The sequence below is a fragment of the Scyliorhinus torazame genome, chromosome 12 (genome assembly GCF_047496885.1).
Source record: "Scyliorhinus torazame isolate Kashiwa2021f chromosome 12, sScyTor2.1, whole genome shotgun sequence".
Lineage (NCBI taxonomy): Eukaryota > Metazoa > Chordata > Chondrichthyes > Carcharhiniformes > Scyliorhinidae > Scyliorhinus > Scyliorhinus torazame.
Genome location: NC_092718.1, coordinates 29881421 through 29896900, shown reverse-complemented (window position 1 = coordinate 29896900; position 15480 = coordinate 29881421). Strand labels below are relative to the sequence as shown.

General features: G+C 52.3%; 1 protein-coding gene across 1 annotated transcript in view; it reads right to left on the bottom strand.

The window, feature by feature from the left end:
* Positions 1-1438, bottom strand: part of LOC140387475 (myelin expression factor 2-like) — a 28135-nt gene extending 26697 nt beyond the window's left edge. The window contains exon 1 of the mRNA XM_072470601.1: positions 1260-1438. Coding sequence (XP_072326702.1) covers positions 1260-1342 — 83 coding nt within the window. The 5' untranslated portion in view covers positions 1343-1438. The remainder of the gene's footprint in view (positions 1-1259) is intronic.
* Positions 1439-15480: the final 14042 nt, after the last annotated feature.

The following is a 15480-nucleotide window of genomic DNA, read 5'->3' as shown; positions in this document are numbered from 1 at the left end:
AATGGGCAATTTAGCGTGGCCAATCCGCCTACCATGCACATCTTTGGGTTGTGGGGGCGAACCCCATGTAAACACGGGGAGAACGTGTAAGCTCCACAAGAACAGTGACCCTGGGGCGGGATCGAACATGGGGCCTTGGCACCGTGCTAATCACTGTGCTGGTCCTTCATTGTGGTGTTACTGTAAGCCTACTTGTGACACTAATAAAGATTATTATATCAGAGTAAAATCTGGAAGCAATGGAATGTAAAACATAATTAATTAGCAGCTTGTTGTTACAGGATCTCATTATTAAATAACTTGTTAATTATCAATAAAAACGATATTGGGGGGGGGGGGGGGGAGAAAGAGAGAAAACACATGCCATCCTTGAAAGGCAGAGGAATTGTTGGCGGATCCAGGTTACTCTTGCAGCTACTGAACGAGGCAAGTAGCATTCGCAACGGGATATTTTCTACATTCAACCGCGGAGAACGTTCTCTCCGTGAGTCACGTTACTGTGAAAGGGCTTTACAGACGGGGGGGATGGGGATGTTTGATTTCCGACGGGGCGGTCCTGTTGTTCTGCCACGATTGCATTCGCAGATGTAAAACCGAGCACCACGTGGGCACCTCCTCTTTGTTAAGAGGCACAATTACAGCAATTTGCCAACCACACGGTTTAGAGAGAGAGAGGGGGAGAAAAAGGGGAGGGGGGCTCGCGGGAATGGAGAGAGCAAAGCGTGCAGACGGCGAACGGGTCAGACACCGCACATTTCCCCAAGTACCGGAAATCTTCCCTACCGACACCGAGGGCTGTTTGAGAGCCGTTATCTGGATTGTTGGGACCTCTCCCCTCCCCCAAAAGAGAGAAAACTCTCCCATCCCCCCTCTCTCCATCCCAGCCACGAACGAGCCGGAAACACATTTCAATTCGCTAATTGGGGGGGGGGGGGGGCAACATTTTTTTTTAAAAAAAGACGAATTCGCATCGCGCGCCTCAAAATTTAAAACCCGCCGGCAAAATTCAATCCGTTCTTCGGCTGAAAGCCCGCCGATGGCGGGACAGAAAGGCGGACCACGGTGCACAACAAAGCGAGCCGCCCGTTTGGGCTCTCGGACGACGGGGAAATTTGGGAGGACGCGGAAAAAAAGGCGGGGAGGCGGTGGGAGAAAGGGCGCTAAGTTGGTGAGGCGAAGTTTAAAGCGGCGGCGCAGAGAGAGGCCCGAGGCCCGCGAGAGAGGCTGAGGGCGGCGCGGGGGGGGGAGCGGCTCATTACGTTTTATCCAGTGTCTCGTTTTCTTCGTGCTGAGTATTTTCCACGTCCTGCATGGGCTGCGGCTCCTCTTTGATCTCCTCCATCGCGGTTCTCGCCTTCGAATCGCGCCTCGGTCACAACGGCCGCTCTCAACAAGACCGGGGCCTTTCAGTCAGCGCGCAGACTCGGCCCTGCCCACTGCCGCATCTCGCGAGATTGCCCCTCCCCCTCACCAAGACAATGTGCCTCCCCCTTTACCAAGCCGCTTGGCTTGGCCCCCCCCCCCCCGGCTTCCCAACACAAATGTGCCTGGCCCCTTACCAAGACAATGAGCCTGGTCCCTCCCCCTTTACCAAGATACTGAGTCTGGCCCCTCCCCCTTACCAAGACAATGAGCCTGGCCCCTCCCCTTTACCAAGACAATGAGCCTGGCCCCTCCCCCTTACCAAGACAATGAGCCTGGCCTCTCCCCCCTTTACCAAGACAATGAGCCTGGCCTCTCCCCCCTTTACCAAGACAATGAGCCTGGCCTCTCCCCCCTTTACCAAGACAATGAGCCTGGCCTCTCCCCCCTTTACCAAGACAATGAGCCTGGCCCCTCCCCCTTACCAAGACAATGAGCCTGGCCCCTCCCCTTACCAAGACAATGAGCCTGGCCCCTCCCCCTTACCAAGACAATGAGCCTGGTCCCTCCCCCTTTACCAAGATACTGAGTCTGGCCTCTCCCCCCTTTACCAAGACAATGAGCCTGGCCCCTCCCCCTTACCAAGACAATGAGCCTGGCCCCTCCCCCCTTTACCAAGACAATGAGCCTGGCCTCTCCCCCCTTTACCAAGACAATGAGCCTGGCCTCTCCCCCCTTTACCAAGACAATGAGCCTGGCCTCTTCCCCCCCCTTTACCAAGACAATGAGCCTGGCCCCTCCCCCTTACCAAGACAATGAGCCTGGTCCCTCCCCCTTTACCAAGATACTGAGTCTGGCCTCTCCCCCCTTTACCAAGACAATGAGCCTGGCCCCTCCCCCTAACCAAGACAATGAGCCTGGCCCCTCCCCCCTTTACCAAGACAATGAGCCTGGCCTCTCCCCCCTTTACCAAGACAATGAGCCTGGCCTCTCCCCCCTTTACCAAGACAATGAGCCTGGCCTCTCCCCCCTTTACCAAGACAATGAGCCTGGCCCCTACCCCCTTTACCAAGACAATGAGCCTGGCCCCTCCCCCTTACCAAGACAATGAGCCTGGCCCCTCCCCCCTTTACCAAGACAATGAGCCTGGCCTCTCCCCCCTTTACCAAGACAATGAGCCTGGCCTCTCCCCCTTTTACCAAGACAATGAGCCTGGCCTCTCCGCCCTTTACCAAGACAATGACCCTGGCCTCTCCCCCCTTTACCAGGACAATGAGCCTGGCCTCTCCCCCCTTTACCAAGACAATGAGCCTGGCCTCTCCCCCCTTTACCAAGACAATAAGCCTGGCCCTTCCCCTCCCCCTTACCAAGACACTGAGCCTGGCCCCTCCCATCCCCCTTACAAAGACAATGAGCCTGGCCCCTTCCCTTCACCAAGACACTGAGCCTGGCCCCTCCCATCTCCCTTACCAAGACAATGAGTCTGGCCCCTTCACCAAGACATTAAGCCTGGCCCCTTCACCAAGACATTAAGCCTGGCCCCTCCCCCTTACCAAGACAATGAACCTGGCCCCTCCCCTTACCAAGACAATGAGCCTGCCCCCCCCCTTACCAACACAATGAGCCTGCCTCCTCCCCTCCCGCTTACCAAGACAATGAGCCTGGCCCCTCCCCTTACCAAGACAATGAGCCTGGACCCTCGTCCTCCCTTTACCAAGACAATGAAACTGGCCCCTCCCTCCTTACCAATACAGAGCCTAGCCCCTCCCCCTTACCAAGACAATGAGACTGCCCCCCCCCCCTTTACCAAGACAATGAGCCTGGCCTCTCCCCCCTTTACCAAGACAATGAACCTGGCCTCTCCCCCCTTTACCAAGACAATAAGCCTGGCCCTTCCCCTCCCCCTTACCAAGACAATGAGCCTGGCTCCTCCCCCTTACCAAGACAATGCGCCTGGCCCCGCCCCTTCACCAAGATACTGAGACTGGCCCCTCCCCCTTCACCAAGACACTGAGCCAGGCCCCTCCCCTTTAACAAGACAATGAGCCTGGCCCCTCCCCCTTACCAAGACAATGAGCCTGGCCCCTCCTCTCCCCTTACCAAGACAATGAGCCTGGCCCCCCTTATCAAAACATTAAGCCTGGGCCCTCCCCCTTAGCAAGACATTAAGCCTGGCCCCTCCCCTTACCATGACAATGAGCCTGGCCCCTCCCCCCTTACCAACACAATGAGCCTGCCCCCTCCCGCTTACCAAGACAATGAGCCTGGCCCCTCCCCCTTACCAAGACAATGAGCCTGGACCCTCCCCCTCCCAAGACAATGAGACTGGCCCCTCCCTCCTTACCAATACAGAGCCTGGCCCCTCCCCCTTACCAAGACAATGAGACTGCCCTTCCCTTTACCAAGACAATGAGCCTGGCCCTTACCCTCCCCCTTACCAAGACAATGAGCCTGGCCCCTCCCCCTTACCAAGACAATGAGCCTGGCCCCTCCCATCCCCCTGACCAAGAAAATGAGCCTGGCCCCTCCCCTTCATCAAGACACTGAGCCTGGCCCCTCCCCCTTACCAAGACAATGAGACTGGCCCCTCCTGCTCCCACTTACCAAGACAATGAGCCTGGCCCCTCCCCTCCCTTTACCACAACAATGAGCCTGGCCCCACCCCCCTTACCAGGACAATGAGCTTGGCCCCTCCCCTCTTACCAACACAATGAGCCTGGCCCCTCCCCCCCATACCAGCACAATGAGCCTGGCCCCTCCCCCTTACCCAGCCAATGAGCATAACCCCTCCACCTTATAACAAAATGAGCCTGGCCCCGCCTCCTTACCAAGACAATGAGCCTGGCCGCTCCCCCTTACCAAGACAATGAGCCTTGCTGCTCCCCCATCTTACCAAGACAATGAGGCTGGCCCCTCCCCCCACCAAGACAATGAGCCTGGCCCCTCCCCCTTACCAGGACAATGAATCTGGCCCCTCCCCTTTACCAAGACAATGAGTCTGGCCCCTCCCATCCCCCTGACCAAGAAAATGAGCCTGGCCCCTCCCCCTTCACCAAGACAGAGCCTGGCCCCTCCCCCTTACCAAGACAATGAGACTGGCCCCTCCTGCTCCCACTTACCAAGATAATGAGCCTGGCCCCTCCCCTCCCTTTACCACAACAATGAGCCTGGCCCCACCCCCCTTACCAGGACAATGAGCTTGGCCCCTCCCCTCTTACCAACACAATGAGCCTGGCCTCTCCCCCCCCATACCAGCACAATGAGCCTGGCCCCTCCCCCTTACTCAGCCAATGAGCATAACCCCTCCCCCTTATAACAAAATGAGCCTGGCCCCGCCTCCTTACCAAGACAATGAGCCTGGCCGCTCCCCCTTACCAAGACAATGAGCCTGGCCCCTCCCCCTTACCAGGACAATGAACCTGGCCCCTCCCCTTTACCAAGACAATGAGTCTGGCCCCTCCCCCACCCCAAGACAATGCGCCTGGCCCTTTTCCCCCCAATCTAGCTGAGTGTGACAAAGATATATTGCATTATGAACATTTGGCAATTTAAGGGTTAAAATCCTGAGTATGTTTGACTGCAATAGGCATGTGTTTTTTTTATTTGGAGTACCCAATACAATTTTTCAATTAAGGGGCAATTTAGTGTGGCCAATCCATAGAAGGTCTTCTGTGCCCGGTGGGCACCGCAGGGGTTGGGGTGCTTTATTGACCCCTTTATTCGCACTCTTATTTGATGTTTTTATGTTTCCGTTGATCTTTGTTATGTTCGGGCAGTGCCCCTAACAGGAGCGGCCCTTTATTGCTTTGGCCCACCGTTTGTTTCCTTTCTTCTGTTTTGTTGGTGGACCTCAAAAGAGTGGCCAATCCATCTACCCTGCACATCTTTGGATTGTGGGGACGAAACCCACGCAAACACGGGGATGTTTTTTTTAAAAGAATGTTGTTTTGCAACACCAGAAAGCTTTTAGAGCCAGAGGTAAAATTGACCAGTGTAAAAAGCCTGGGCTAATGCACTATTGTTTGAGGGGGGGGGGAGTCCCTGGGGAGTTAATGTGTTTTCAGCCTGAAGAGTTAATTTTTCAGTTAATAATAATAATAATAATAATCGCTTATTGTCACAAGTAGGCTTCAATGAAGTTACTGTGAAAAGCCCCTAGTCACCACATTCCGGCGCCTGTTCGGGGAGGCTGGTACGGGAATTGAACCCGCACTGCTGCCTTGTTCTGCATTACAAGCCAACTGTTTAGCCCGCTGTGCTAAACCAGCCCCTCCAGTTTCCAGTTTGGGGAAATGCTGTCGTTGCTTAGTGGCGCTGAGGTAGTCAGACATTTTGAGAAAGCTTTGTAGTTGAGCTCCGATTTGGCTACCCTTTAACACAATTAAAGACTTTTGCTCTCACAGTAGGATAGCTTCAAACAGTAATCGAAGCAGTGCACACTTATAACGGGAAAGCTAGAACAGCTTTTTGAAGACATCCAGCCAGAGTCTGCAGGGGTTCCAACAAACCTAGCCAAATCTGTTCTGAAAAGCAAGTATTACTCTGTGTCATTGGGATGTAGGATGCTTTGAGAGCTGTATGTTTTTTTCCCTTTCTGGTTGTTTAATTGGGAATAGAGATAGTAATTAAACATATTTACTGTATTTAGTATTGTTTATGGGGTAATTGTAAGCTATTTCCAGGTGTTAAAGTGTTTAATATTGTGTTAATAATAAAGTTTTGTAAAGTGGGTGGTGGGGGAGGGGTCGGTGTGGGAGCGGATGGAGGCGGCGTCATGTAAAGACACAAGTTTGGGAGCACTGATAACGGCACCTCTTCCGTTCTCGCCGGTCCGATACTCCACAAGTCAAGTGGCGGCTCTGAGAATCAGGGGGCAGTGGAGGAGATATAAGAGAGTGGAGGGAGCATCGGTTTGGACCCCGATTTATAATAACCATCGGTTTGTACCGGGTAGGCGGGATGGTGGGTTCCAGAGATGGCAAAGGGCAGGAATTAGAAGGATGGGGGATCTATTTATAGGCGGGAGCTTCCCCAGGTTGAAAGCCTTGGAGGATACATTTGAACTGCCAGCAGGGTATTTGCAGGTGTGAGACTTCTTGAGAAGGCAGGTTCCGACCTTCCCGCTGCTGCCGCCAAGGGGGATACAGGACAGAGCAGTCTCCAGTACCTGGGTGGGAGAGGGGTAGGTATCAAATATTTACCAGGAACTTTAGGATGCGGAGGAAACTCCGGTGGAGGAGCTTAAGAACAACAAAACAAAGAACAAAGAAATGTACAGCACAGGAACAGGCCCTTCGGCCCTCCAAGCCCGTGCCGACCATACTGCCCGACTAAACTACAATCTTCTACACTTCCTGGCTAAAAAAAAAAAAGGTCAAGTGGGAAGACGAGCTAGGAGGAGAGATAGAGCGGGTCTGTGGGCGGATGCCCTAAGCAGGGTTAATACATCCTCATCATGTGCCAGGCTTAGCCTGATACAATTCAAGGTAGTCCACTGGGCACACATGACCGTGGCCTGGATGAGCAAGTTTTTTGGGGTAGAGGACAGGTGTGCGAGGTGCGCGGGAAGCCCAGCAAATCGTGTCCACAAGTTTTAGGCATGCCCGAAGCTTAGAGGGTTTTGGCAGGGTTTCGCTAAGGCAATGTCCACGGTACACAAAGCAAGGGTGGTGGCGATCTTTAGAGTGTCGAAAGAGCCAGGAGTTCAGGGGGCGAAAGAGGCCAAAGTATTGGCCTTTGCCTCCCTGGTAGCCCGGAGACAAATTGTGATGGGGGTGGAAATGTTTATTGTATCATGTTTATGTCGCTGTTATTGTTATTATTATAAAAACTTGCAAATACCCTAACAATTTAAAAAAAAAAGAATTAAGTTTTATTTCAAAATGCGAAATCCCTATTTCTTCGTGCAATGACTCCTGGAGTGAAGTATTCTTACCACACAGTCTTACAAAATAAACTATTGGGTTTTGATTTGATTTGATTGATTTATTGACACATGTGCCAAAATATAGTGAAAAGTATTTTTCTGCGGTCAAGGAAACATACACAGTAGATTAAAAAAAAGTAGATGGATACAGTGAATGCAAAAAAGTACACAGTACATCGACAAATAAGTAATTAGTTATAGTATGGAACAAGGGCAAAATAACAAAGCAAATACGACATAAGCAAGAGCAGCGTAGAGCGTCGTGAATAGTGTCTTATAGGGAACAAATCAGTCCAAGGGAGAGTCATTGAGGAGTCTGGTAACTGTGGGGAAGAAGCTGTTCCTAAGTCTGGGTGTACAGGTCTTCAGACTTCTGCATCTTCTGCCTGATGGAAGGGTCTGGAAGAGGGCAAAGCCTGGGTGGGAGGGGTCTCTGACAATGCTGTCTGCTTTCCTGAGGCAGCTGGAGGTGTATACAGAATCAATGTGAGGGTGGCTAGCTTGTGTAATGCGTTGGGCTGAGTTCACCACACTTTGCAGTTTCTTGCGATCGTGGACTGAGCAGTTGCCATACCAGGCTGTGATGCAGCCGGATAAGATGCTCTCTATGGCTCATCTGTAGAAGTTTGTGAGAGTCGATTCAGACATGCCGAATTTCTTTACTTTCCATAGGAATTAGAGATGTTCTTGGACTTTCTTAACTGTTGCATCAACCTGAGTGGACCAGGACAGTCTGTTGGTGATGGTGACCCCCAGGAACTTAAAGCTATCGACCATCTCCACTTCGGGGCCATTGATATGGACAGGGGCGTGAGTCATACTACGTTTCCTGAAGTCGCTGATCAGTTCTTTGGTTTTGCTGACATTGAGAGAGGGGTTGTTTTCGGTACACCATGCAACCAAGTGATCCATCTCCCTTCTGTAGTTTGACTTGGCGTAGTTTGAGATACGATGCATCAGCTGTATCATCCACAAACGTATAGATAGAATTGGAGTCAAATCTTGCCACACAGTCGTGTTTGTATATGGAGTACAGTAGAGGACTGAGCACACAATCTTGTGGGGATCTGATGTTGAGGACTATTGTGGAGGAGGTGCTGTTAGCTATCCTTACAGATTGCGGTCTGCTGGTGAGGAAGTCAAGGATCCAGCTTGTAATTGATAATATGGAAAGATGTGTCATTTGAAACATGGAAGTCTGGCAATACCTGATCTAAGAAACATGAGAGGATACAGGGAAAGATCCCACAAAGGGTTAATAGCAGCTGCAAAGAGTAGGATTATAAAATGCAGATTCCTTCTCCCAAACAAACAGGATTTTTGTATGAAGCTAAAAACAATGGTTCACACCTTCATTGAAATTAACCATTTTAGTAAGCATCTGGAAAAGCATGGATGAGGGTTTAAGTTGAGTTAGGTGATAAATGTAAACCTTTCAAGTTATAACCAAGTGGATTTTTAGCATTACGCTAAAAGCAATGATTCACACCTTTATTGAAGTAAAATTAGCAGATAGAAAAGAATGAATTTGGTGACAATTCTAGGTGTGAAGCTCTGCTGACATCAGGTAAATGAAAGAAAATTGGAGACTATCAGTCTACGAGAAACATAATTTAAAGCCAAAATCAAAGTCAAAATTATGAGCTGGGGACACAATTGGAAAATAAAACTATAGAAATGACAGAAATCAAAAGTAACACCCCTATTGAAATCAAAGCATTTTGAACATCGCAAAGGAACAATATAATCAGAGATCTATGAGCTGAGGTCATGTCAAAATGAATACTTAGTCGTGTAAGAAAAATTTAGATTAAAGGTACCTTTTACAATCAAAGTGAAATAAAAGTTACTTTACAATAAAGTCATAAAAACTTAATAACCGTTAGAAAGAGAATATAAACCCAGAGACCAGAGCAGTAACTACCAGAACTTAGAGAGAAGCAGAGAAGGTACAAGAGAAGCAAGCAGAGTCAGCTTACTGTCAGCCCGGTCATGGGACAGAGCCAAGCAGCCGAGCTAAAACAGCTAAGGAAGACCAAAATTTAAAGAGGAGGCAGAGTCAGCTCAGAGTCAGCCAGCAGAGCCATCTCTCACAGCTCGGTACATGGGAAAGATAGGACATAGCAACCGAGCAGAACAGCGAATACATCTGAAGACCAAAATAATTTAAAGAAGATTGATTGTCAAGTTGGGCCTGAAGGTCCCTTCAACCAACCAGAAGGATCCAGAGGCAAGATCCTTTTACCTTTCTGTAAAGACAGTGATTGCAGTTTTTAAAAGAAAAAAATTAATAATAAAATAACTTAAAAGTTTAACCTGAAACAGTGGTTATTCCAAAGTCTACTTTACTTACTTAGCAATGCAGGACCCAGGATCGACGCTACAAATTGGTAAGTAGATGAAATGGGTTGGGTTATACCGGGGGATAACTTGAAAACATAGTTTGACCTGAATAGCACCCACCGAAGCCTGCATCGGAGTCAGGGAGTGAGAATCCCTGTTCACCATTTAGAATGTCGGCCCTTTTTGGTATAGGACTTCTAAGAATAGTGGTGGGTTTTCAACAACAAGCTGCGCAGGGAGGTGTCAAGGCCAAAATTGCAGAGTTTGGTTATTAGTTTTGTCGGGATAATGGTGTTGAAGGCGTTCTGCAGTCGATGAATAGCAGTCTGTTTCGGTCCAGTATCCTAACCATTGATGCGGTCTGGTCTGGGATTGTAATACTGGTACCCCAGGGACAATCTAGCAGCTCCTGAATGTTGTGAGGTTGGCCCCACTTTACCCTGACCTGCCCTCTCCTCTCAGCCTAACCAATGGTTTGGAAACTGAGTGAAGCTCCTCGGGCTGCATGTATCGCATATAATGGGTATTGTAAATAGTAACTGCATTTCTAAAGGTAACGTGTAGCATATGGTATTGAAGAAACTGATTTGGTTTCGCACCTCATGTAATGTCAATTGCAAGCGGCCAAGTTGTGGTGGTATGTATTAGGGGTCATGTGGGACCTGTGAAGCCGAGATGCTATTGGCTGACAGATCCCGGGTCCTGGTTGGATCTGCCGACTTCTGGCTCCGCCCTGAAGGCGGAGTATAAGAACCCGAGCTTCTCTCCGCAGCTTCATTCTGTTGCTGAGCTGCTGGGGACAAGCATCGCTAAATAAAGCCTGGATCGACTTCATCGCTTCTCGTCTCTCGTAAGTCATTGTGCGCTACAATTTATTAAGCGAGCTTAAAAGACTATGGAGCTCCGGATCGCCCCGGAATGCCTGCGGATCAGCCCCCACGCAGCGAACTCGGCAGCTGTATTCAAACACTGGCAAGCATGCTTTGAAGGCTGCCTCCGAACGGCCTCCGGCCGGATCACAGAAGACCAGAAAATGCAGGTCCTGCATTCGAGGGTAAGCCCGGAAATTTACCCTCTCATAGAAGACGCAGAGGATTTCCCGACGGCGCTCGCATTGCTGAAGGGCATCTACGTTCGGCCCGTTAACCAGGTCTACGCGCGCCACCAACTCGCGACGAGACGGCAAAGTCCCGGAGAATCGCTAGAGGAATTCTACGCCGCGCCAATTTTGGGACGGGGCTGCAGCTGCCCGCCGGTGAACGCGATCGAACACACGGACATGCTAATTCGTTATGCATTTGTGGCAGGTATGAACTCTCCCCAAATTCGCCAAAGACTTTTAGAAAGAGAGTCGCCAAGACTCTCAGAGGCACGGGCCCTCGCAGCCTCCCTTGATGTGGCCTCACAAAACGCCCACGCCTACGGCCCCGACCGCGCGGCAGCCCCTTGGGCTCCGTGGACCCCCGTCGCGACAAACTCCCCCCCCCCCCTCGCAAGCTTGCGCGGTTAAAGCGCCAGACCATCCCGAGGGGGCCCGCTGCTATTTCTGCGGACAAGCGAAACACCCCCGGCAGCGCTGCTCGGCCCGCGCAGCTATTTGTAAAAGCTGCGGCAAAGAGGGCCATTACGCGGCAGTGTGCCGGTCCCGGGGGGTTGCCGCAATCCCCGGAGAAGAACGAGCCCAGCACATCCCAAACACCACCCAACCCCCCCAGCGCCCCATGTGCGACATTTTGGGTCCCGGGCACCACGAGGGGAGGATGGGCGCCACCATCCTGTGACCCCCCCCAGCCACGTGCGATTCATGGGGGTGGCCATTTTGTCCACCCCCGACCACGTGCGATTCATGGGGGTGGGCCATTTTGTCCACCCCCGGCCGTGTGCGATTCATGGACGACACCATCTTGGTTGACAACAAAGGACCCCAGCATCGACGGCTCCACGGGGGTCCAAAGAAGACGCCGCGACACTACTACCACGACTGCCTTCGGTGACACTGGATCAATCGCGGCCCCGGACGCTCCAGACGACGACAACAACGGTGCTGGTCAACGGATACGAGACGCCATGCCTGATCGACTCCGGGAGCACTGAAAGTTTTATTCACCCAGACACGGTAAGGCGCTGTTTTCTGACCATCCATCCAAGCACGCAAAAGATTTCCCTAGCTGCAGGATCCCATTCCGTAGAGATCAAAGGGTTCTGCATCACAAACCTAACGGTGCAAGGGAGGGAGCTTAAGAACTACAGGCTCTACGTCCTTCCCCAACTCTGCGCGCCCACATTACTGGGATTAGATTTCCAGTGTAACCTGCAGAGCCTAACATTCCAATTCCGCGGCCCAATACCCCCACTCACTATCTGCGGCCTCGCAACTCTCAAGGTTGAACCTCCGTCCTTGTTTGCAAACCTCACCCCGGATTGCAAACCCATCACCACTAGGAGCAGACGGTACAGCGCCCAGGACCGGATATTTATTCGGTCTGAAGTCCAGCGATTGCTGAAGGAAGGCATAATCCAGGCCAGCAATAGTCCCTGGAGAGCCCAGGTGGTAGTAGCAAAGACCGGGGAGAAGCAAAGGATGGTCGTAGACTATAGTCAGACCATCAACAGGTACACGCAGCTAGATGCGTACCCTCTCCCCCGCATATCCGACATGGTCAATCGGATTGCCCAGTATAAGGTATTTTCCACCGTGGACCTCAAGTCCGCCTACTATCAGCTCCCCATCCGCCCAGGTGACCACAAGTACACCGCCTTCGAGGCAGACGGGCGTCTATACCACTTCCTAAGGGTCCCATTTGGCGCCACGAACAGGGTCTCGGTCTTCCCACGGGAGATGGACCGAATGGTTGACCAGCTCGGGTTGCAGGCCAGGTTCCCGTATCTCGACAACGTAACCATCTGCGGCCACGATCAGCAGGACCATGACGCCAACCTCCAAAAGTTCCTCCAGACTGCTAACGCCCTGAACCTCACATATAACGAGGAAAAATGCGTTTTTAGCACAAACCGTTTGGCCATCCTGGGATACGTAGTGCGCAATGGAGTAATAGGCCCCGACCCCGAACGCATGTGCCCCCTTATGGAATTACCCCTCCCCCACTGCTCCAAAGCCCTGAAACGTTGCCTGGGTTTCTTTTCATATTACGCCCAGTGGGTCCCCCAGTACGCAGACAAGGCCCGCCCGCTAATACAGTCCACTACTTTCCCCCTGTCGACAGAGGCTCGCCAGGCCTTCAGCCGCATCAAAGCGGATATCGCAAAGGCCACGATGCGCGCCATCGACGAGTCCCTCCCCTTCCAGGTCGAGAGCGACGCATCCGACGTAGCTCTGGCGGCCACCCTTAACCAAGCGGGCAGACCCGTGGCCTTTTTCTCCTGGACCCTCCACGCCTCAGAAATCCGCCACTCCTCAGTGGAAAAGGAAGCCCAAGCCATAGTGGAAGCTGTGCGACATTGGAGGCATTACCTGGCCGGCAGGAGATTCACTCTCCAAACCGACCAACGGTCGGTAGCCTTCATGTTCGATAATGCACAGCGGGGCAAAATTAAGAATGACAAGATCCTAAGGTGGAGGATCGAGCTCTCCACCTTCAACTATGAGATCTTGTATCGTCCCTGAAAGCTGAACGAGCCGTCCAATGCCCTATCCCGCGGTACATGTGCCAACGCACAAATAGACCGCCTCCAAGTCCTCCACGAGGACCTCTGCCACCCGGGGGTCACTCGATTCTACCATTTCGTAAAGTCCCGCAACCTCCCCTACTCTGTGGAGGAGGTCCGTACAGTCACCAGGAACTGCCACATCTGCGCAGAGTACAAACCGCACTTTTTCAGGCCGGATAGAGCGCACCTGATCAAGGCTTCCCGCCCCTTTGAACACCTCAGTTTGGATTTCAAAGGGCCCCTCCCCTCCACTGACTGCAACGCATACTTCCCTAACGTGGTGGACGAGTACTCTCGTTTCCCCTTCGCCATCCCCTGCCCCGACATGACAGCGGCCACAGTCATTAAAGCCCTTGGCACCATATTCACACTGTTCGGTTGCCCCGCGTATATCCATAGCGACAGGGGGTCCTCCTTCATGAGTGACGAGCTGCGCCAGTTCCTGCTCAGCAAGGGCATAGCCTCGAGCAGGACGACCAGCTACAACCCCCGGGGGAACGGGCAAGTAGAGATGCAGAACGGCACGGTCTGGAAAACCGTCCTACTGGCCCTACAGTCCAGGGATCTCCCAATTTCCCGGTGGCAGGAAATCCTCCCGGACGCTCTCCACTCCATCCGGTCGCTGCTGTGTACCACCACGAACCAAACGCCTCATGAGCGCCTCCTTGTCTTCCCCAGGAAGTCCTCCTCCGGAACGTCGCTGCCGGCCTGGCTGGCGGCCCCAGGACCCATCTTGCACCGGAAACATGTGCGGGCGCACAAATCGGACCCGTTGGTCAAGAGGGTTCACCTTCTCCACGTGAACCCGCAGTACGCCTACGTGGCATACCCCGACGGCCGACAGGACACGGTCTCCCTGCGGGACCTGGTGCCCGCCGGAAACACACACACCCCCGACACCGATCATCCCCTCCCTGCCACCGGCACACACCGCGACCGCCCCCTTTCCGGGGGGATCGGTCCTCCTCCCGTGCCCACCCAGGAGTAAAACAGGAACAGCGAAACGCTCCCGGAGACGACAACGCCCGAGCAAGCACCTGCACCACCACCGAGGCTGAGGCGATCGACGAGGAAGACCAGACCGCCCGCTCGACTCGGGGAATCCGCGTGACACCAAGAATGTTGTTGTAACAAAAAAAATAAATTTTTTTGCTCATATTGTAAATAGTTCTCAGAAACTTGTACATAGCCCAGTGTAGGGCTAAAGCTGTAGTAACACTGTCCGAAATTTGTTCCAGGGCCAGCCTTGTAAACCCCTACCATCATGCGAACCACCACCCCGCCGGGTTCCTTTTTAACAAGGGGTGAATGTGGTGGTATGTATTAGGGGTCATGTGGGACCTGTGAAGCCGAGATGCTATTGGCTGACAGATCCCGGGTCCTGGTTGGATCTGCTGACTTCTGGCTCCGCCCTGAAGGCGGAGTATAAGAACCCGAGCTTCTCCCCGCAGCTTCATTCTGTTGCTGAGCTGCTGGGGACAAGCATCGCTTAATAAAACCTGGATCGACTTCATCACTTCTCGTCTCTCGTAAGTCATTGTGCGCTACACAAGTGCAATGTCCAATTCACCTAACCAGCACATCTTTCGGGACTTGTGGGAAGAAACCGGAGCACCTGGAGGAAACCCACGCAGCCATGGGGAGAATGTGCAGACTCTGCACAGACAGTGACCCAAGCGGAATCGAAGCTGGGACCCTGACCCGATAAGGCACTGGAGGTTGCAATAGTTAGAGATCCCGTGAATCTGGGACATGTGGGAACAGAACAAGCAACTATGTATCTCCTTAACCTTTAAAACATTCTTCATGGGGATTGAGTGTCAATTAGGCCAGAACGTATTGCCCATCCCAAATTGCACTTGAGAAGATGGCGATGAGCCACCTTCTTGAACCATGGCAGGCCATGTGGTGGACATATCCACAGTGCTGTTAGGGAAGGAGTCCCAGGATTTTGACCCAGCGACAGTGAACATAAGAACTAGGAACAGGAGTAGGCCATCTGGCCCCTCGAGCCTGCTCCGCCATTTAATGAGATCATGGCTGATCTTTGTGGACTCAGCTCCACTCTCCGGACCGTACACCATATCTCCGAATCCCTTTATTCTTTAGAAAGGCATCTATCTTTTTCTTAAAAACGTTTAAAGAAGGAGCCTCAACTGCTTCACTGGGCAAGGAATTCC